Here is a 22,096-nt window from a genome sequence, read left to right as displayed (position 1 = left end):
GAGTTGAACCCGGGACCTCACGCAGCCTGAGCGAAAATCGTACCACTAGACCAACGATTTTCATCACCCTTTGTCACTGGTGCATTAATACAACAAGTGACAGCACAGACGATTGACCGGACATGTCAGTAAGCCCTGATTTAGCGAGTGAATATCATTTTTTTCCTGAATGTGTGAATATCATTTAGGCAAACACTCTCAATGAACCACTTTGTAATGTTATGTATATTTGATCTCCTGTATAAGACAAACGTGGTCGTCTTACCCTATACGATCAGATAATGTCATCGGGATAATACCACAGGACTAATGCGGAGAGAATCAGCAAAACATAAAGGCCGTGGTATGTGAGTTAAGTTCAGATAAGCTGTGATCTATCCGGTCAACAGAGACTGTTTGGGGTTCATGCTGTCCCGGCCGACCTAAAAACGGGCGTGATCTTTTTATTTCAGGCAAAGTCTATAGGTCCAATGTCTCAGTTCAGATGGCAGCACTTGGTAGTGACGTACTCCTAAAGATGTGGCAAGTGCCCCGGCCGTGTTTTATTAACACCTTCAGTGCCGAACCACGTAGATCTACGTGGCTCAAATCCCCCCTCTTTGAGCTGGTTATCGGACATGTCGGAGTCTCATGGACTGAAAAGACCAAACGGTCTTTTCAGTTCCTACCGTGCCCTGAAGATGGGACTACGCCATCGCCATCTTCAGGGCAAGGTAGGAACTGTGTCTTTTCCTGAGTTTACATTGTTTATCACCAGTATGAATCAATATCGGATTCCTCAGATGATCACATGCGCATTCACCTGAGTTTACATTCAATGGTTTATCACCAGTATGAATACAGGCTAACAGAAGCCCCAGGCTGACACCCCCTCCCCTCCCCCCCCCCCCCCCAGTACCCCCTTCAAAAATCCTACAATGTGTCATCTCTTTTTAAAGAATCTCAAGTAACCAAGTCCACACGAGCGCATTCGTATTTCCCGCGTATAGGATCTCGTGAACTAATGGTGACGTCACCTGTTGTTACTAGAAGAACTCCGACATCCCTCAATGTGTAAATCGAGGATGTAACAAAATGTACAGTGTTGTGTAAAAAGATCGAAGGGCCTAAAAAGATTCTCTCAAAAAACTTATTTCGGTCTATCACAAACGAAATCATTGCTTATTTTGATTTCCTGTCGATTTGATATTTGAAGAACGCTCGGTAGCCATGCACCGAGTTTGGAGGAGTGTGAATTCAGTTCGCAAAGCGAGTCGAATCCAGATCCATCCTGCTGCAGGAAAAGTCAAAGACTTTCAAAAGTTTCAATTTCGCCTCCTTTCATCGAGTTCAGCAGATGCAGAGCTGCATCTCAGCCAATTCTTCCCGAAGCATGATGACTTTACAGTCCGTCACATTGGGCCAAATGCAGCTGAAAAGAAGGAAATGCTTGACTTCATCGGAGTTGAGGTGTGTGCTTGGCGACCTCCGCTGTTTTGTGTCGGCGCCTCTAGTTTTGCGTTTACTACTTGCCTTCTGTCCCTTGTCTCTCTTAAACGTCCTTGGCAGCAGATACTGTGCCCAGAACGAACTGTTGATATAGTAGTACTAGTCTTACAAGTACCATTCCATGTGTTCTAGAGTTAGACTAGAGTAACCAATATGATGGAGATGAGTAGGGATTTACATTGTATATTTGAATATAATGTCTGTTTTTACTTCACTTTCCTTTCTTCACGCAGTCCATTGATGAGATGATACAGAATACTATTCCTGAAAACATAATGCTGGGCAGACCACTTCATGTAGAGGAAGCATATAGTAAGTATTGGACCGATGACTATTGAGTTTGTTTCCTAGGATGTAATGAGTATGACTAAATAACCTCAGGATGAAGTAGCGTTTGTTGTAGTACTAGGCCTATTTGGTACCATGTGAGGGGCTAATTTCATGAAGGCAGACCGGGAATAACACATAGCAAAATAAGAATTGTATCACCCCTCCCCCCCTCCCCCCTCCCCGAAGCTTTGTTCCAACTTTAAGTATCAGTTAGTAGGCCTTCTGTACTTGGTACTTGTCATTGAAAATTGGCAGTGTTCTATTTCCATTTGCCCTAAATCTCAAAATGATCTGTTGGCACCTGTACAAGGTCAGGACAGCCGAGATGAAAGATATTACAACCTACAAAACACTCTTGCTCCATAGTTTATTGATTGATATGCTGCTCTCATTTTATGAGGCCGTGGTGACCTTCAAGATCCTGGGCCAAAATTTGATCTTGCTCAGAAAAAAATTCCATTTTCCTGTCGCCCAATGCAGCAGCTTGTAACTTATTAGACGTTGAGAAAGCTGGGGATATGGGGGGGGGGGGGGCTTGAAGCTTGAATCATACAAGGGTCTTGGTGTCTTCTTAAAGATAATTTCTTTGTGCATAATGATAATGCACACAGTAAGTAGGGTCGTCCTTTAAGTAGAATATTGGTTAAATCAAAAATGAGTTTTTGGTGAATTGGATATTGGCACCTGTGACTGGGTCTTTCAATGAACCTCTTTAGATGTGCCGATGATTAACTATATAAATGCCTTGTTCCAGGCGAGAGAGAGTTGATCGAAAGAATCCAGGAGATCGCAAAGAAAAACAAAGTATGGCGCTCGTATATTGGGATGGGATATTACAACTGTTGTGTGCCAAATACAATTCTGAGGAATATATTCGAAAATCCAGGATGGTAGGTATCGATTGTAGTAGCTCTCATGAGATAGACAATTCCGTAGGAACAAAAATAGGCTTGGGCATAAGCTTACAACCAATTTGCTACCATAACTAGTGGATTGTCCCCTGTGAGACCTTACTAATCATGTAAATCTCAGTTCAGCCCTGCAATGGTAGAAGGCAGTAACTCCATATTTTGGTCAAATCCACCTTTTGGGCATTTCTGGAACTACTGCTAGTGCTTTATCTTCTGAAATGGTTGTTATCCCTGTAGAAGCAATATTTTCTGAGATTTCAGCATGGGGGTGAGAAGTAACTCCGACCTCCAGACACTAATACAATGGTAAAAGGCAGTAACTCCAATTGCAATGGTAAAAGGCAGTAACTCCATGTCCAATGTGGAGTTACTGCCTTCTACCATTGTTTTTTTTAAACCCCTGTGGAGTTACTGCCTTCTACCAAAAAAGAAGTTCAAATCCATTGCCTGGAAAGCTGTGCACTGACCCCCACACCCCACCCCAGTACCCCGCCCCTGATAATTCATTGACTGGGTGCCCTTGATCCTTGACAGCCACTGTTCTCCCACTTCCCTGTTACAGTCAAAAACGCATTGGAGTTACTGCCTTTTTGTGGCGGTGGTTTACAATGGAAGAAGGCAGTAACTCCACTTTGACCTTGAACTCTGACCTTTTGACCTAAATCACAGTACTTTTGATATTTGGAAGATGAAAAGACAAATATCAAATTGTAAGTATTTTGATAAGATTCCTCATGTTTGAGGCATAAGGTTGATCACAAATTGTTGTTTTTCTCAAAACTATGAAAAGTGGAGTTACTGCCTTCTACCATTGCAGGGCTGAGTTGGGTTCCAACATCCTTGTTTGGGTTGCTTTAGAAGACCTCGATTCTGGCAGAGATTCTGCTGCTGCTAAGTCAAAGACTCCCAGAGATGGAGATCCTTGGGGGGAAGCAGCCAAGCAAAAACGAAAGAGGCCAGGGGGCTAACCTAATGCTTCTTCAAAAGGTGATACTGATATGGAATCCACACAAGTAAAAATGTGGTTAGATGTGACAGATGATATATTTTTGCTTCCAGGACCACCCAGTACACGCCTTATCAACCAGAGGTTGCCCAGGGTAGACTCGAGGGTCTTTTGAACTACCAGACAATGATATGTGATATGACAGCGATGGACATAGCAAATGCCTCTCTTCTTGATGAGTCGACTGCTGCTGCTGAAGCCATGGCTCTGTGCTTCAGGTAAAAATTTTGAAAAAATTATCATTAGGCACAAAGCGGCCAAAAAGATGTAAAACTTTCTTCTTCGGTGTTCCGAATTTTTGGAGATGTGCGGAAGACAAGTCAGTCTGTTTTTGCTAAAGAAGTGGATTGTCCTAAAGAGTTGCTCAAGAGGTCAATGAAGCAGTGAGTCTTTAATGTCTAATGCCTAGAAACAATAATGCAAAACCATTGAACAGGTGAATTCTAAATTAAAACGATTTGATTGTCAACCAAAATTTGTAACCTAACAAGCCTCACACATTGACAAATTTCCATTTCTGACTTATTGCAGACACAACAAGCGGAGGAAATTCTACATTGACAGCAGATGTCATCCACAGACTATCGCTGTTGTTGCCACTCGAGCCAAGTAAGTTTGGGACACAGTCTTCAAGGCCTACAATGTTCTTTTAAAAAATTGAACATGAGTTTGAAAATTTCGAATTTTCAAAATACATGTACACCAAAACACTTATTTTCATTGGGCCATCTGGATTCCTTCATATTTCAAACTGTTTGGAATAATTGTGCCCTTCAAGTACTTGACTCTTTTTAGTCTCATCCATCCAATGTTTATATACCGTACTAGGCCTAACAAAAGTTGAAGATGTTTTCATTTCTAACTCATATTATACTATTGTGTTGCACTTTTAACCTTTCTTATTTGCATTTAACATACATGTATGTGCTACATTGAATTTATCATCCGGCCTTAGAGCTAGAGGTCATCGTAATTGGTTTTAATCTGACAGCTGTCACTGATTTAGGCCTGAATATGTCTCTGGTGGCAACCGCATTGCCTCATGTGTGTGAGGATGGTGTTTACTTTATGACAGATAATAGTCTTATCTTATGGTTATAAGGTTAAGAGAGCAATTCAAGGCCTATATTTCCGCGCTATTAATCCAAGAGAACTTTAGTTAACACCTTAACTTTTCCCTTTAGCTTTTGGGTGTACTCCTCTGAGTCAATCCCCAGATTCAGATTTGAACACAGTCTGTCATGTAGATGTACTTATCCAATATGAGTAAAATGCTGCATAGTTCCATTCAACTTGATTGACTTATTTTCAGTGCCATGGGTATCGAAGTGTTGCCCACAACCTTTGACGAGATGGATTTCACCAACCGCGATGTGTCTGGTGTGTTATTTCAGTACCCAGACACTGAAGGCTCAATCTATAACTTCTCAGACCTGGTCGAGGCTGCACATGACAATGGGGTAAGACGCTAAATGCTTGCGTACACTTGGAGATGTCAGAGCATTTGGACTTATAACAGATCCACAATATTATTCACATGACGTAGTAGTTGTAGATATCTTTGTTTTGCTCACTAAGAGGAAATCAATTACATACACAGATCAAGGGCAGTGTACTGCTTTGCCATAATTGTCTTGGGCAAATGTGTCATCCATGCAAGTTTCAGGAAAACCGCTGTGGTACACCTTTAATGCCATCACAATCGAAAGGATTGTCTCTTGAGGACTCATCCCCTATAGTTCATTTTAAAAACTGAGGGTGCAGCCAAAATTCAACAATTTAAAGGCTTGTCTTGAGAAATTGGTTGTTAAAGAATCTGTGCAAATCCTTTATCTAAATGAGCAGTTGACTTATCATAGTACCTCTGTTTCAGTCTCTGGCAGCATGTGCGAGTGACCTGATGGCTCTGACCATCCTCAGGCCACCGGGTGATTTTGGTGTCGATATTGTCCTCGGGACCAGCCAGAGATATGGTGTTCCTCTAGGGTACGGTGGGCCCCATGCTGGATTCTTCGCTGTCAGGAATGACTTTAAACGTCTCATGCCGGGGAGGATGGTGGGGGTGACGAGGTGAGTGTCCCTGTCCAACCAAGGTTAAGTCAATCAGCTCGCTAGGGTGACTAAATATGGGCATGACCAGTATGAGGCTTGAACATAACTGGAAACCAAGATGGCACCAAGACGTTACGACGTTGGTGCAGGATGCAATGGTGATGTTAGTACAGTTACATCCACTCGATTCACTTGTGAGAGGATTATTTTGACAAATTCAAACAAGACCCAGTTGCCCAACTGTGCCTATTTGTCCTCTGGAGACCACCACCTGGACTCCCTAACGTCTGAGGACATGTTATTGCCACATCATTCATATTGCTGCCATTTTCGTCATGACCCTATCCCAACAGAACTTGGGCAATGATATGCACAACCTCGTGGCGATAACATGTCTGATGTTATCGCTTGCCTGATAAATCCCCTTGTCCTTGTCCTTACGCTCACATCAGACCTCTTCTGGTTGTGTTTTCAGAGATGCTACAGGTGACAGTGCACTCCGCCTCGCCCTACAGACTCGTGAGCAGCACATCAGACGAGACAAAGCGACCAGTAACATCTGTACGGCCCAAGCCCTCCTGGCCAACATGTCTGCCATGTACGCTGTCTACCATGGTCCTCACGGCCTAAAGCATATCGGAAAGAGAGTCCACCATGCTGCGTTGATCGTGGCAAATGGGGTGACAGACGCCGGTCATCAAGTTGTCAACCCGCAATTCTTCGACACGCTCAAAGTGATGCCCAACTGTGATATGAAGGAGATCATGTTTAAAGCTGGACAGAAGGAAATCAACCTACGATATTATCAAGATCAGCATGTGAGTTTCAGTTTAGAGCTCTGGAAATGTGTTGGCTCTTGTGATAATCTGATGGTCACTAATGCTGAAATTAACTTAACTTGGTGTGAGAAGACCGATGGCTTTGTCCTCATGTCCTGGTCCCATGTGTGCATTCAGTCTTCAGAACTTCAAGATCATGGTGACCCAGCTCAGGAGTTGCTAAAGTATCTTTCATTTGTTGTTATATGTGATGATCAAGAATGCAATTGTTTTCAGGTTGGCATAGCGATGGATGAGACAGTCGGTGTCCAAGATATCAATGATCTCCTCTACGTTTTTGGCTCATCAAGAACAGCTGTAAGATGCCATAGCTATTCATTGCAATCAGTCAAGGCCATTTCTCCAGGAGGTCACTGATGTTACGTCTCTTCGGATGGAGGCCACCAATGTGCATAAGAATTGAAAATGACATAGCTGACATAATCACAATCAAAAATGATGTCATAGACGTGAGAAAAAACGAAGAAGACTTCGATACATGCTAAAAATGTTTGAGTTTTCCACAACGACGATGTCATGTATCATTTTACACAATATTTTTTTTAAAGAGAGCTTATATCTCATTTTCATTTCATAGTTTCATTGAATAAGTTTGAGCTGGCCAAAAGTGAGAAGAGAAATAATAAATAATATTCAATGCTTCAATTCGTTTGATAACTTCAGGCTGACATCGCCAAAGCCATATTCAGCGAAGACGAACCAAGTGGAATTGAAGCATCTGAGTTCAACAGGACGAGTGACTACTTGACTCATCCAATATTTAACAAGTAAGGTAACATTCCACTCAAATTCCGACTCGATTTCTGAAGAAAATCGATTCGAACTTTAGTCATAATCCGCCCAATTATGACATCATTGGCGCCAGAAACCAATTCTTTCAAGCGCCATTCGAAAAATGTTTCTGTGCTGCATGTCACTAGAGGTTTGACGACATGCTATTGCTGCATGCTCCAAAATGTGTACGTATGCATTCTAGTGCATTGCTTGAGTGCATCAAGGAATTTGCTGCAAATCAATGCAAAAGAGAGAACTAACTTGCAATTTGACTTGGCAAAGTTTGTACAGGAAAATGGACACTGATGATGACACTTAATTTTCAGATTCAACTCTGAGACAAATATTGTGCGCTATATGAAGATCCTGGAGAACAAGGACTTGTCGCTGGTTCACTCGATGATTCCACTGGGATCCTGTACCATGAAGTTAAATGCGACCACAGAAATGATGGTGAGTGATCGGTCCCAATCTCTTGTCTAAATTCATTGTCTATTTAATGGTTTGTCTGCTCAAGTTAAAGGTCAGGTTCTTTCTTTCAAAGTTTGTACTTGAATTTGAGACAGACTGAGGAATTGGTACCTTACGGGAGGTGATTGTTGTCTCACCTAACACTTTGAGGGTGAAGCTAAAAACAAGCAAGCCAAAACTGAGGCGCCTTAAAGAGGTTTGGAATGAACCAGTAGCTCAACCCTTGTAGTGTTTCGTAGAAAAACCAGTCTGATATTTTTCCCATTGTTTGTTGCAGCCATGTTCATACCCCGAGTTCAGCAACATTCATCCGTTTGTTCCCATTGACCAGTCCCTCGGTTACCTACAGCTCTTGAAGGAGTTGGGACGGGATCTCTGTGAAATCACTGGTTATGATAAGATATCGTTCCAACCGAACAGCGGTGCGCAGGGAGAGTACACAGGTCTACGAGCAATCATGGCTTATCTGGACGCTCAAGGAGAAGGACAGCGCAGTGTAAGTAACATGGGAGAAGGGGGCACATAGTGCACACAGAGAGTAGGGCAGTCTCGGGCTCAACCTGGCTTATCCATCAGCACAAGGGGAAGGACAGTGCTAAAATTACTTGACGAGTCTATCCATGCACTACACCTTTTGGTGGGTGGGAGGGATCGTTTGAAATGTTGTGTCCTAGAGATCTGCATGACTCCTGATGCAAGAAGCTTCCTGGAGTTGAGATGAAGCAATGCTCTTGCTATGGTAAAGGTATCCATGCTGGTATATCTCACCCATCCTGCCACTGCTCAAATTCATTCAGAAATTATTCCCTCTGTTACTATTCCAGGTGTGTCTCATCCCCGCGTCGGCTCACGGCACAAACCCTGCCAGCGCGCAGATGGCAGGAATGAAGGTCCAAGCCATCATGGTGGACAAGAAAGGAGCCGTTAGCATGAAGCATCTGAAGGAAATGGCTGAGAAGTATAAAAAGACGTTGGCGTGTGTGATGATTACCTATCCTTCCACGAATGGAGTGTTTGATAGGGAAATCCGTGAAATTTGTGATCTCGTGCATGACTGTGGTGGGCAGATATACTTGGACGGTGCTAATATGAATGCTCAGGTAAGCAAGGGCTGTGCCTGTTTTACTCTCAGGAAGGCAGAAGTCTTCAGATTTTCTTGTCCCCACATAAATACAACGTAAAGATAGCATTTCGATGAAAAATTCTGTCCTCTTTTATAGGTTGGTCTCTGTCGCCCGGGTGACTATGGATCTGACGTCAGCCATTTGAATTTACACAAGACATTCTGTATTCCTCACGGCGGAGGCGGACCTGGCATGGGACCAATTGGAGTGTAAGTAGTCATATCCTCCAGCACATTTCGTGGATCCTTTTTAAATGCATTGGTGTTTGTTTTAGTTGAGCAGACTTTTGTTGGGGCAATAATTATGTACACTTAGTATAGGCCTTTTGTGCAACCACCATTTGACCGGCTCTACACAGTATGTTATTTTATGCGTCTTGTGCCGCTGCTGTTTCACATAGGCCTATTACACATAATGTAGGCTCAGCAGTGTCTACACAATATGTTAATTTAGACAATTTGAAGAGAATTTGATCATAATTTCTTTAATTTTCAGTAAGAAACATCTGGCTCCCTATCTTCCAACCCATCCTATCGTTCCTCCCTTTGGCACCACCGGCCCGATGGCAAAGTCTTTCGGTACAGTCAGTGCGGCCCCATTCGGTTCAAGTGCGATCTTACCTATATCTTGGGCCTACATAAAACTGATGGGACCGGAGGGACTGCGTCACAGCTCGGAGATCGCCATTCTGAATGCTAACTACATGAGTAAGAGGCTAGATGGATATTACAAGACGGTCTTCAAGAATGCCGAAGGTAATTTGGGGGGGAGTGCAGTGTTTTAGAGAGCAGCAGCTTGTGGGTTTGGTTTCCAATGGTGTGAATACTCCATTCCCCTACTGGTCGAGTTCTTGTGGGCTTTGTTGCTGCCTATAAACAGCCCCAGGTCATCGTATCAAGACGGTATATGTTTAACTTAACCACAAGTCTTGTTTTTATCAGTGTGGGTCTAAGTTTGATGAAGTACATTTCTTGTGTACATCACCCTAGATTGTTTAGCTTCAGTTCTTCATAAGTTTTGGTCAATACTTTTGTAGGTTTCTGTGCACACGAGTTCATCATAGACTGCAGAGAGTTCAAGAAGCAAGCGGGTATCGAAGTTGTTGACGTCGCCAAGCGGCTACAGGACTACGGCTTCCATGCACCGACCATGTCCTGGCCTGTCAGCGGTGCACTGATGATCGAACCAACCGAATCAGAGGATAAGGAGGAATTAGACAGATTTTGTGATGCCTTGATCGGTAAGTTTTGATTGGTCACCATGTAGCAGGGTGAAACTGCCTCTTGGTGGGGGATAAAGTTTTCCTCCCATCTTATTTTTCACAGTAGTTCATCGCAGCATGAAATAAAAGTGCTGAGGGGAATTATTTTGTTGAATTCATCCTTAAGTTAATTCAAGTCTTAGTAATAATCAAATTGGTGTTGCTCTGCTGTTAGTATCTTTTCAAAAATGTAATTTTTCTTCCTGCAGCTATTCGGAAAGAAATTGAAGACATTGCAAATGGGAAAATGGATAAAGTTAATAACCCATTAAAGGTAAGGAGCACATTTCATCATCATCACCATTATCATCGTCATCCCCTTTGGTTTCATGGTCCACTTAGGATCTTTGCCGTATTTGGAGGAATCAGCCCACACCAGGTTACGCATTTTCCCTGGTCTGTCATGTGTTTTATGTTATTAAACATGAACCATCATTCATGTCTGTTTCTTCTCATTTGATGATATCAAATGGTTTAAAATCAACCACACAGTTGATACACCATCCTCGTAGGTCAACTTGTGAAGAATCCTTGTCCTTTTCCAGAATGCACCCCATACTCTAGCTGCGCTGACGTCGGACCAATGGGATAGGCCTTACACCAAGGAACAAGCCGCATACCCAATGGTAAGTCATAAGATTCCATATTCCATGTCTTCTTCTTTCATCTTTTTGATACTGGAGCAACGTCTTCATAAAATGGCTCTGTCGCTATGCAGACAAAGGAATCTAACCAGTGCTATAAAAGTAATTAGTATTTGATGGACGAAAGTTACTCTGTCACACTGCTGTGGTAATTTTCAGTTGGCAGAGCATCAGCTTGCATCAACTGAGTGTCAGAACTTCTACAGTGTCCTGTCTGTTCTCTTTCAGTCCTACATTGTGCCAGAAACGAAGTTTTGGCCAACGTGTTCCAGAATTGATGACATTTACGGAGATCAGCATCTTGTTTGTTCCTGTCCGCCGATGTCGTCATACATATCTCCATTCATTGAAGCAGACAAGAAAAAAGCTAAAGTTGTGACTTTTACATAGACTTACAAGAAGGATTTTGTTTGTTCTGTTCATCAAGAATTGAACATTTCGCTAGCTATCGTGTGTTTAGAAATAAAGACAGACTAGAGGCATGAGCCAGGGAGGGCGGATTAGGTTCCATGAAATTGCCAATAGGGGTCTCATTATCTCATGTACCGTAGAGAACACGGAAAATATTGTGCTGTACATGTATGAGGAATATAATTCTCTTCAAATCAAACGCAAATGTGCAAACGTTGGCAGCCAGCTGAGGACTTCTAATTTGACATTTTTCCTCGCCATCTTTAGACTAAGCAACAGATGGATGTGTCATGGTCTCAGTGTATGCGTGTGTATATGTGTGTTTTTAACTTGAAGGTGTCCTGAAACACCTTTTAACATGCAATGAAGGTTAAAGTGTCCCCCCCTAGTCCCTCTGACATGTAAGGTGGGCAGTTTGATTTTTATGCAGTTTTCACCATTGTGTTTCTCATTTTAAGCACTATAATACTTTACATGTCACCATTCAGTTAATATGAAAGTGTTCCAGTGCTTTATTTCAGTAGTGTAGTCCCTTCTGTTTATTTTGAATGTTCCAAATGTGATAGGTTGCATCCAAACTGACAACAGACGATTGTGTGGAGTTTGTTTTTGAGATAAGTCACCATGTTTAACACAGGTATTGGTAATAATGATAATAATTCGGTGAAATTTGATAAGGGGGCTACTATTAGATGTCACTCACAGCTTACGAAACCACTGAGGTTCGTGAGGAACTTATTCATGACCTGGTGCTGATACATGTACACAAATTTACATGTGACTCCTACGTTTAATTTAAGACCAACGTTAATGTGCCAAATTATTTGTAAGTCTTAAGAAGTCTTAATCCACAACAGAATTATCTGAAAAAGTTTGATGTTAAAATCTCTATTCTGAAGAGGTATGAAATGATCGAAATAAATATTAAAATAGGCTTACTTAAAAAGTATGATTCCTGTGGGATTGTTGAATTGATAAATATTACCATTTCGGCCTGTTAGGAAAAGTGTGTGATGTCAGCCACATGTGTTATGAATAGTGCAGTGCTTTGATGCAACCAAATTGCATAAAACCAGCATGAAATCTCTGTTGAGGTGCTGGATGACTATAGAATTTATGTTTTTGCTGACAATTCTTGGAAGTGATGAGCAGAACAATTAGTTATGGATTTTAGGAATGATAAAAATGACAGAATGTCGATTGATTGAGAAAAAGTGTGGTATTGTCAAGTTTCTGTCCTGGTCACGAGTCCCAGCAGACGACACAGCAAGTCATGTATCTTTTCAAAGCCCTTACAAACATTGTAACGACAACCAAGGTCCAGGGGCGTAGCTAGTAAAGGGAATGCCCCCCCCCCCAAAAAAAGTTCCGTGAAAATGTGTTTTTGACCATGCCCTAGGCCAAAATATTACAAAAATTGTCATTTTGCATTTTGCCCCCCTCCAGACCAAAAATCTAGCTACGTTCCTGCAACAACAACAGTCAATGACTATGTCGTCTGCTATTGATTTCAAATGTTGTTACGCAGGATGTTTTGTCATCATATTTTCACTCTGTTTGTTGTTTTTTGTGAGCCCTGAAGTGGTAGCACCCCCTATGGTAACAGATCCGATTGATTACTACCTATTAGCATGAATAAAAAAGTAACTATTGATTGGTGTCTTCTGCTTTATTCTTTTTACACATACTGCTTGTGGAAAGTGCAAATAGCCCAGCACACTGATAATCATCTTTTTTTGCATCTGCAGCATTTTTATCAATTGACTTATCAAACTTATTACCTCTTTGGATGAAGACTATAGTCATGAAAATCCATTGTCAAAAAGCTGACAATGCCTGTGAAAAGTTGCCAAAATCAAGTGAATGTTGCGTTCAAATGAGCTTCCTTTGGCCAAAGAAAGGGGATGGCTCTTTGGCTCACCGTAAGGGGAGTCTATATGATAGCGCTGTGTCCGTCGTCGTCGTCGTCGTCGTCGTCGTCGTCGTATCCTAACAGTGGCACGTTTCTTAACTGCTAGGGCTATGAATTTGAAACTTTGTACACAGTATGCCCTAGGTCAGCAGACCTCTGACACTGATTTTCGGTCCGATCTGATTCTCTGTTTGGCCACCAGGGGGCCAAATGTCGATATCTAAAAAGTGTGATATCTCGCTTATTAGTGACTTGTTTTCGATGAAACTTTTGTTGTAGGTACTCATAGCAAATATACATCTTATATCGTACGGGTTTTTAATTTGACCTACTTTTCAAGGTCACAGAGGTCATATGGCGTAAATTGGTCATTAGAGTGTAAACTATGGCACGTTTCTTAACCACTAAAGCTATGAACTTGAAACTTGGTACATATAACCCCCTATATCACATAGCCTTTGGTGCTGAATTTCAGTTTGATCTGATTCTCAACTTTGCCACCAGGGGGCCAAAAGTGGAAATCTAAAAAGTGTGATATCTCGCTTATAAGTGACTTGTTTTCGATAAAACTTTTGTTGTAGGTACTCATAGCAAATATACATTTTATATTATACAGGTTTTCAATTTGACCTACTTTTCAAGGTCACAGAGGTCATATGGCGTAAATTGGCCATTAGAGTGTAAACTATGGCACGTTTCTTAACCACTAAAGCTATGAACTTGAAACTTGGTACATATAACCCCCTATATCACATAGCCTCTGGCGCTGAATTTTGGTTCGATCTGATTCCTAACTTTGCCACCAGGGGGCCAAAAGTGGAAATCTAAAAAGTGTGATATCTCGCTTATAAGTGACTTGTTTTCGATAAAATTCTTATGGTAGGTACTGTTTGGAAGAATACATCACATATTTTACGGGTTTTCAATTTGACCTACTTTTCAAGGTCACAGAAGTCATATGGCGTAAATTGGCTGTTAGAGTGTAAACTATGGCACGTTTCTTAACCAGTAAAGTTATGAACTTGAAACTTGGTGCATATAACCCCCTACATCAGATAACGTCTGATGTCGAATTTTGGCCTGATCTGATTCTTTATTCGGCCACCAGGGGGCCATAACGGAAAAAGGAAGAAGTGCAATATCTTGCCTATTTGAGTGAATTGTTTTCGATAAAATTTTATGGCAGGGACTCCTAGCAAGGATACATCACATTTCCTATGATTTTTGGATTTGACCTCCTTTTCTAGGTCACAGAGGTCAAATGGCGTAAATTGACCGTTCGAGTGTAACTATGGCACGTTTCTTAACTGCTAAAGCTATGAACTTGAAAGTTGGTACATGTAACCCCCTACATCAGATAATCTCTGACACCGAATTTTGGCCTGATCTGATTCTTGATTTGGCCACCAGGGGGTCAAAACTGAAAAAGTAGGACGTGCAATATCTCGCTTATTAATGACTTTTTTTCGATGAATTTTTTATTGCAGGGACTCTTAGCAATCACACGATATTGATCTTGTTGATGTCATAGACAATTATTGGTTGGATCATAAACTTATATATACTGCCCTGTCTTATTACTTGACATCAATACACATCTAAAAAAAGTCTTCATGCCTGATTGTGTTCACCATATTCACCTCTAAACTAAGCATGATCCTGCCTAATAAAAGATGTATACGGTGAGCACAATGGCCCCTGGCCGTTTCATTTACATGGTTTGGCAGACAATGGGTGATATGAATAAAGACTAGCAAATGCTTTTATCTAAAACTCCATGTACATTTACACTGGGCCTTTCTGTACAAAACTGAAGTAAAAGCAATTGCTAGACTTTATTCATATCACCCAATGTCTTAACGGTAGTTGATAAAGTATGGAATTAGTGAAACCTTGGAAACACTGATAAACCTTGGAATATTCAATGTAAACCATGGAATCACTGTGCAAATAGCGCGGTAAATCGGGTGCGTTCCTTCTACGATTTATACCCTCCCAACTGACAGTCTCGTCCCAGCTGACTTTATTGATAGCAATTTGCCAGTTAGTTCAGAAGCCAACATTTTTAATGTGGAGGATGACGTCATCAATTGGCAATGCGCTGTGGTCGTTAAAATATTTTATTTCTCTTCAATGGAAGCAAAAATTAGTTTTTATGATTGTTTTGTATTCCATAGACGATAAAGTATTATGCTCGGTACTAGATGCACGAGATCATAGGACAAACACACACGTGAATAAAAAAACCGCTTAGAACTGGTGACGTCACAAAGATCTCTGCATCCCTCGATGCGTACTGGAAGATGTAAGAAATCGCTCACGGCGAAGGAAATTTTCATCCGCAAACTTCGGTAATAAACATACATGACTAGGCTTCTTTTATTCATCGTTTGTTATGAAATATCAGTCAATCATAGACAATTAAGCCTAGACATAGTCGTCAACCTTATCCATGCATAATGCATGACAGGCCCCCAATTTTCTCTGTATCACCCTGTATGAACAGACCGATCCGTAGTTCAAATAGGCCCCGCGTGGTGGTGGCGTATTTATAAGCGGAGCGCTATTGGTTCATATTATGGGTGTGTGGTGGGCGTGTCTTCCCATATTTGGGAGATCAGTACTGTACACTGGAGGCGAGGTACAACTCGGTTGTTCTTAAATATAGACTATTGAATCGGATATGCGACAGATTTCTAAATTACCATAAAATTCCGATCTGATCATGTAAGAATAAGCTCCAAATGTTGATTCGTAACCACGTTAGGTTCGAATGGCATTATTTCATGTTTTTATGCATTTTTAGGACTGATTCCAAGGTTTATCACTGGTTCCAAGGTTTCACTGATTCCAAGCTTTATCAACTACCCCCATATACAGGTGGCCATCATTTCCGTATCCAATCAAATTATGCTGATGGTCGCTATCCTGTTCGCAGCTGGATTGATCATGATTTACATTAGGATGGACATGCTGGTTGCTGTGTAACATGTTTATATGCTAAAATTAAGTAATGGGTTCTGTGTGACCTTGGGCTAGCAAAATTGGTTTTAGTGCATTGCATCATTAACTATTTCATGGCCAGGTGTTGCATCGGGATGAATACTGTCATCTACTACTATATCGACCCGGACAAGGTTAGGATATTCTTATATATGGTAAGGGCATTTCTGCATTTACACACTTGACAAAGCCTAAATGCACTGGTCTGCACCGAATTGATAATAGGACAGTAGGGCCTACTTGTACCGGTATCAGGCTGTTTCGCTACATTGCCAGTTCGCTACCAGTCGTTTTGCTACATGTGGCGGTCGTTTCGCTACATGGTAGGTCGTTTCGCTACATGGGTGGAGTCGTTTCGCTACATGATGGGTACGGTCGTTTCGCTACATGGAGGACGTTTCGCTACATGGGTGGAGTCGTTTCGCTACATGGATGTAGGTAATTTCGCTACATCGTAGGTCGTTTCGCTACATGGGTGGAGTCATTATTTTTTCAAGTTTGTGCTAAACTCCGGGCTAAATATTTGTTGTGAATTTAGGGAAAAAATGCTCGCGTATACTACAATCAAGATGTACAGACCGGGGGAGCTGGCGGTACGTACCCATAAGTCTTTGCGGTAGTCTCGCGCGTACCTTAGGGTTGAGGCCTACCTGTTGACAATAGGCCTCACCATTTTGGCCAGAACTCATGTATCTTAATAGGCTTTGGCCTTTGGGAAGGACATTCCTTCATTCAATTGTGGCAATAACTAGTTCTGAAGCAGGGATCGCCAAGAAAGGCAATGTTAATGTCATTGCCATGGTTTATAATGTGGCAGTGAAGTGCATATCAGGTCCAGCATGACTGACAGGACCATGTGAAGCTAACACTGTTGGCATGTGCTTTAATACATTTTAATCATAAGTTGGTCACTGATGAAATTTGTTTTAGGTGTGAAACCTGTTAAAGTCTTCAAAATGCTGAGGGCTGGTGTGTCGCGTCTTCGCCCAATGGTAGGAATGGTTCGGACAGCAGTCCAACGGTACCCCACGATACCGACGGTTCTGTTGGGTGGCGCCTGTATTGGCTTGGGAGATGTCGCTGTACAGAGATTCGAAAATCAAATGGTCAGGAAAACTGAATTTGCTGCGTGGCTAGACCCTGAACGATCAGGTAGGACGTAACATTTTTATTCTAGTTTCCAGTAACAATTTATACTCCAAGACTTGTTCCTTCATGTCTCTTGTTGGCTCACCGTAAGGGGAGTCTATACGATAGCGCTGTGTCCGTCGTCGTCGTCGTCGTCGTCGTCGTCGTCGTCGTATCCTAACAGTGGCACGTTTCTTAACTGCTAGGGCTATGAACTTGAAACTTTGTACACAGAATGCCCTAGGTCAGCTGACCTCTGACACTGATTTTCGGTCCGATCTGATTCTCTGTTTGGCCACCAGGGGGCCAAATGTCGATATCTAAAAAGTGTGATATCTCGCTTATTAGTGACTTGTTTTCGATAAAACTTTTGTTGTAGGTACTCATAGCAAATATACATTTTATATTATACGGGTTTTTAATTTGACCTTGTTTTCAAGGTCACAGAGGTCATATGGCGTAAATTGGCCATTAGAGTGTAAACTATGGCACGTTTCTTAACCACTAAAGCTATGAACTTGAAACTTGGTACATATAACCCCCTATATCACATAGCCTCTAGTGCTGAATTTTGGTTCGATCTGATTCCTAACTTTGCCACCAGGGGGCCAAAAGTGGAAATCTAAAAAGTGTGATATCTCGCTTATAAGTGACTTGTTTTCGATAAAACTTTTGTTGTAGGTACTCATAGCAAATATACATTTTATATTATACGGGTTTTCAATTTGACCTACTTTTCAAGGTCACAGAGGTCATATGGCGTAAATTGGCCATTAGAGTGTAAACTATGGCACGTTTCTTAACCACTAAAGCTATGAACTTGAAACTTGGTACATATAACCCCCTATATCACATAGCCTCTGGCGCTGAATTTTGGTTCGATCTGATTCCTAACTTTGCCACCAGGGGGCCAAAAGTGGAAATCTAAAAGTGTGATATCTCGCTTATAAGTGACTTGTTTTCGATAAAATTCTTATGGTAGGTACTGTTTGGAAGAATACATCACATATTTTACGGGTTTTCAATTTGACCTACTTTTCAAGGTCACAGAAGTCATATGGCGTAAATTGGCTGTTAGAGTGTAAACTATGGCACGTTTCTTAACCAGTAAAGCTATGAACTTGAAACTTGGTGCATATAACCCCCTACATCAGATAACGTCTGATGTCGAATTTTGGCCTGATCTGATTCTTTATTCGGCCACCAGGGGGCCATAACGGAAAAAGGAAGAAGTGCAATATCTTGCCTATTTGAGTGAATTGTTTTCGATAAAATTTTATGGCAGGGACTCCTAGCAAGGATACATCACATTTCCTATGATTTTTGGATTTGACCTCCTTTTCTAGGTCACAGAGGTCAAATGGCGTAAATTGACCGTTCGAGTGTAACTATGGCACGTTTCTTAACTGCTAAAGCTATGAACTTGAAAGTTGGTACATGTAACCCCCTACATCAGATAATCTCTGACACCGAATTTTGGCCTGATCTGATTCTTAATTTGTCCACCAGGGGGTCAAAACTGAAAAAGTAGGACGTGCAATATCTCGCTTATTAATGACTTTTTTTCGATGAATTTTTTATTGCAGGGACTCTTAGCAATCACACGATATTGATCTTGTTGATGTCATAGACAATTATTGGTTGGATCATAAACTTATATATACTGCCCTGTCTTATTACTTGACATCAATACACATCTAAAAAAAGTCTTCATGCCTGATTGTGTTCACCATATTCACCTCTAAACTAAGCATGATCCTGCCTAATAAAAGATGTATACGGTGAGCACAATGGCCCCTGGCCGTTTCATTGGAGCCTTGTTAGAGCCAAACCCCAAAGTTCAGTGCGTACACTCCTGATTACGCAATGATTCTCTGGATGATAAAACTGTGCAAAGAAGCGATTTTTGTTGCTGCAACATGCGTTAAGTCTAGAATGGGAAGTTGATCTGCGGTAGATAAGCATCCTATCCATGGGAGTTCTACTTCTTCTTCTTCTGCATTCAGACGTTACGTAACCTTGGCATCATATCTTCAGGTCATGTGCGGACAAAATCGGCAGTGTTCGCTCGAGGTCTTCAACAGTTCCCCACAGCTTTGGCTGCAGCCGAAAGTCTTGTAGCCATGGGAGTGTGATCCTGTGTGCTTTATGCTGCAGAGTAAATAACGTAAATATCCAATTTGGGACCAAAACCAGTGACCTAAAACGGCACTAAATTTCCTTTTTCAGGTCGAATGGTCAAAATAGGAGTTGTAATTTGTGCCATCGGGTTGAAGTGGTATGCGTGGCTGGACAAGCGTTTTCCGAAGACGAATATGAGGACGGTGGTTAAAAAGGTCTTCTTAGACTCAATTGTGATGGCACCTGTATTTATTGCAGTGTTCATTGGAGGTAGGAAGACCTGTGAAGCCCTTTTCATTTCTCATGTTTCAAATGTATGTATCAAAATTGATGATAGGCATTAGGATGATTTATAGGATCACTATGATGCCCGAGATGCTAAAAACTGTCTATTTTTTACCACCTGCTCTTCAGCTAGCTTGCTGGTAGTATGGTGAGTGCTGTCCTTAGTCGTTGTCTGTGAACCATTCGTGTGAGTGGCCTGTTACTAAACCACTTGAGCTGTATCCTTGATACTACTGGTACACATGACCCCATAGATCAGATACTGCATCTGATGCTGAATTTATCATTTGTTTTCTTTATCTTCTACTGTAGGTCTTAAATTGTTAGAAGGTTGTTCCCTCCGTGAGAGCATTGGTGGTGTGACTAAAGCAATTGGTCCCATGTATGCAGTAAGTTGCTCCTAATATCTTTTAAGTAACCTATATTTTTATAGTTGAGGTATAATGGTATCGAACTAGAGGTATTGGTTGTCTTACCAAACACCTCGAAGGTGGAGCTAAAATGATGGTCAGACTGATGCAGCAGCCAAGGTTTTGTGCAAAGTGACAGCTCCCCCTAGTGGTGTTTGGAGAGACAACAAATACCAACAATGAGGAATCACTTTCTTTTGTAAAACACCTCAAATTAAAGATGAAAGGTGTTTTTGACTGCCTCCAAATTTTATAGTATCAACCCAAGAGATGGCTGTGACACCGAAACGGCAGCTGAGAATGCCGATTGATTATGTGATTTTGACTGCAACAATATTTTGCACTAACCCAAGCGGTTATGCTTGCCTGATGATGACTGCCAACTTCAAAGCGCAGTTTTGCAGGTGCAGTGTGCATTTAAGTTAACTGCTCAATGGTGTGGACTCGGGGGTTGTAATATTTTCAGAAATGATAACACATACTAAGTGGGAATTTGGGTAACAACGAGCTGCTATTCCTCTTGATGGCACGACCTTGCCTGATGCGCTCTCCTGTTTGCAGTTTCAGATAATATTCTGGGGCGGTGGACAGACGTTCAACTTTGCCTTCATTCCACCTCAGTACAGGCTTCTTTACTTGGGTGCTCTCTCAATGGTCTACGATGACGTCCTCCTCTCATACTTCCATCATGTAAGTACAGCGGAACCTCCCTTAGCGGACACCTCTCTATCAAGGATACTAGTTTTGGTCCCAAATTGGTTCTTTCCATTCAATTTGACCTAGAAGGACAGCACTTGTCAGTCCCGAGGGTGTCCTAAAATGATTGGTTCTACTGTAGATGTAGCCTGTTTTATACAACCCTTCATTGGCTCCTGGTCCAACAATTACGACGCATCAAGTTCGAAATGTTAACCTTCGCTTTCAATGCCGTGCAGGGCCACTATCCTTAGCTTCCACTTCAGAGGCCAAGACAAGAAGCCAGAGCACACTAAGCTCCTACCACGGGTGGAAACAATTCCCGAAAGTTACTGCTTGTGATAAAGCTTTGGAATGCATTGCCACCACATCTGAAGCAGATTGAGTCTTTTAACAGTTAAATGACTCAATAAAAGTTTTATGGAGACCTATTACAATTAATTGCTTTGATAATGTTTTGAAATGTCATTCTTGAGTAAATGCTACCAGGAAGATTGAGATGGTCCAATTGCAGAGACATTGGATGTTGGACATGAGAGTCTTGCATTCAAGAGTGGGTGAAACGTCTCCTCGACGTTACTTTGCCTGGTCTGATTTACATTTATATGTTTAAGGTTTATATCAACTATGACCAGTCCGAAGCTGATAAAGACAAATCAGGCAATCCAACGGAAGGAAGTTCAATACTCGAGGCTGAAGAAAGTGACCAAGAGGGAGATCGAGTTCGAGGGACTGCAGGAGATGTTCACTTAGTGAAAAAGACTGTGGTTGATGAAGCGTCTGGTTTTGAGGATGTGAAAGATGACAAGGGAGCAGAAGACAGCAATACTGACCCTGTACTGATAGATGACATTGATGAGAACTCCATTCAGAGGCCTACAGTTGACTCAGGTCAACGATTCCAGACTAGATGACGGGGGCAGGATTCTCTCAATGGCTTAGGATGGAAACAGAGATGTAGCTAGCAGTTTGGTCTTGGGGGGGGGGGGCAGAATGACACTTTTTGCAATTTGTGGGCCAAAATCATGGTCATGAACACATTTTTTTGGTGACCTCTGGGTCTGCCCCCCCCCCCTCGCTACGCCCCTGTAACTGTCTCCTAAAACTGTAAACTTGCCCTGTTTTATTAAACAGGTACAGTGCTCGTGAGAAATGTATATCAATGCAAAAAGCTGGAACTTTTCTTCCTCCAAATATATTTGATGTCAAAATAAATAAGTATTTCAAAGG

At 41.7% G+C, this 22,096-nt stretch overlaps 2 protein-coding genes across 2 annotated transcripts; both read left to right on the top strand.

Annotated features, from left to right (window-relative positions):
- Positions 1–1,075: 1,075 nt before the first annotated feature.
- On the top strand, positions 1,076–12,965 carry LOC135486712 (glycine dehydrogenase (decarboxylating), mitochondrial-like). Its single transcript, XM_064769771.1, has 19 exons — positions 1,076–1,449; positions 1,722–1,800; positions 2,573–2,708; positions 3,789–3,953; positions 4,267–4,344; positions 5,048–5,195; positions 5,609–5,805; positions 6,263–6,605; positions 6,843–6,923; positions 7,290–7,393; positions 7,727–7,853; positions 8,149–8,367; positions 8,696–8,971; positions 9,092–9,204; positions 9,491–9,750; positions 10,032–10,235; positions 10,466–10,530; positions 10,802–10,882; positions 11,129–12,965. The coding sequence occupies exons 1-19, from the start codon at positions 1,210–1,212 to the stop codon at positions 11,288–11,290; spliced, it is 3,078 nt and encodes a 1,025-aa protein (XP_064625841.1). The 5' UTR covers positions 1,076–1,209; the 3' UTR covers positions 11,291–12,965.
- Positions 12,966–15,555: 2,590 nt separating this feature from the next.
- Positions 15,556–22,068, top strand: LOC135486897 (mpv17-like protein 2). The gene is made up of 6 exons (XM_064770063.1): positions 15,556–15,574; positions 17,157–17,378; positions 19,584–19,745; positions 20,073–20,149; positions 20,732–20,860; positions 21,481–22,068. The coding sequence occupies exons 2-6, from the start codon at positions 17,183–17,185 to the stop codon at positions 21,778–21,780; spliced, it is 864 nt and encodes a 287-aa protein (XP_064626133.1). The 5' UTR covers positions 15,556–15,574; positions 17,157–17,182; the 3' UTR covers positions 21,781–22,068.
- The last annotated feature ends 28 nt before the right edge of the window (positions 22,069–22,096 follow it).

Source organism: Lineus longissimus, chromosome 4 (assembly GCF_910592395.1).
Source record: "Lineus longissimus chromosome 4, tnLinLong1.2, whole genome shotgun sequence".
NCBI lineage: Eukaryota > Metazoa > Nemertea > Pilidiophora > Heteronemertea > Lineidae > Lineus > Lineus longissimus.
Note: the sequence above shows the minus strand (reverse complement) of the source record. Positions and strands in the feature narration are given on the sequence as shown.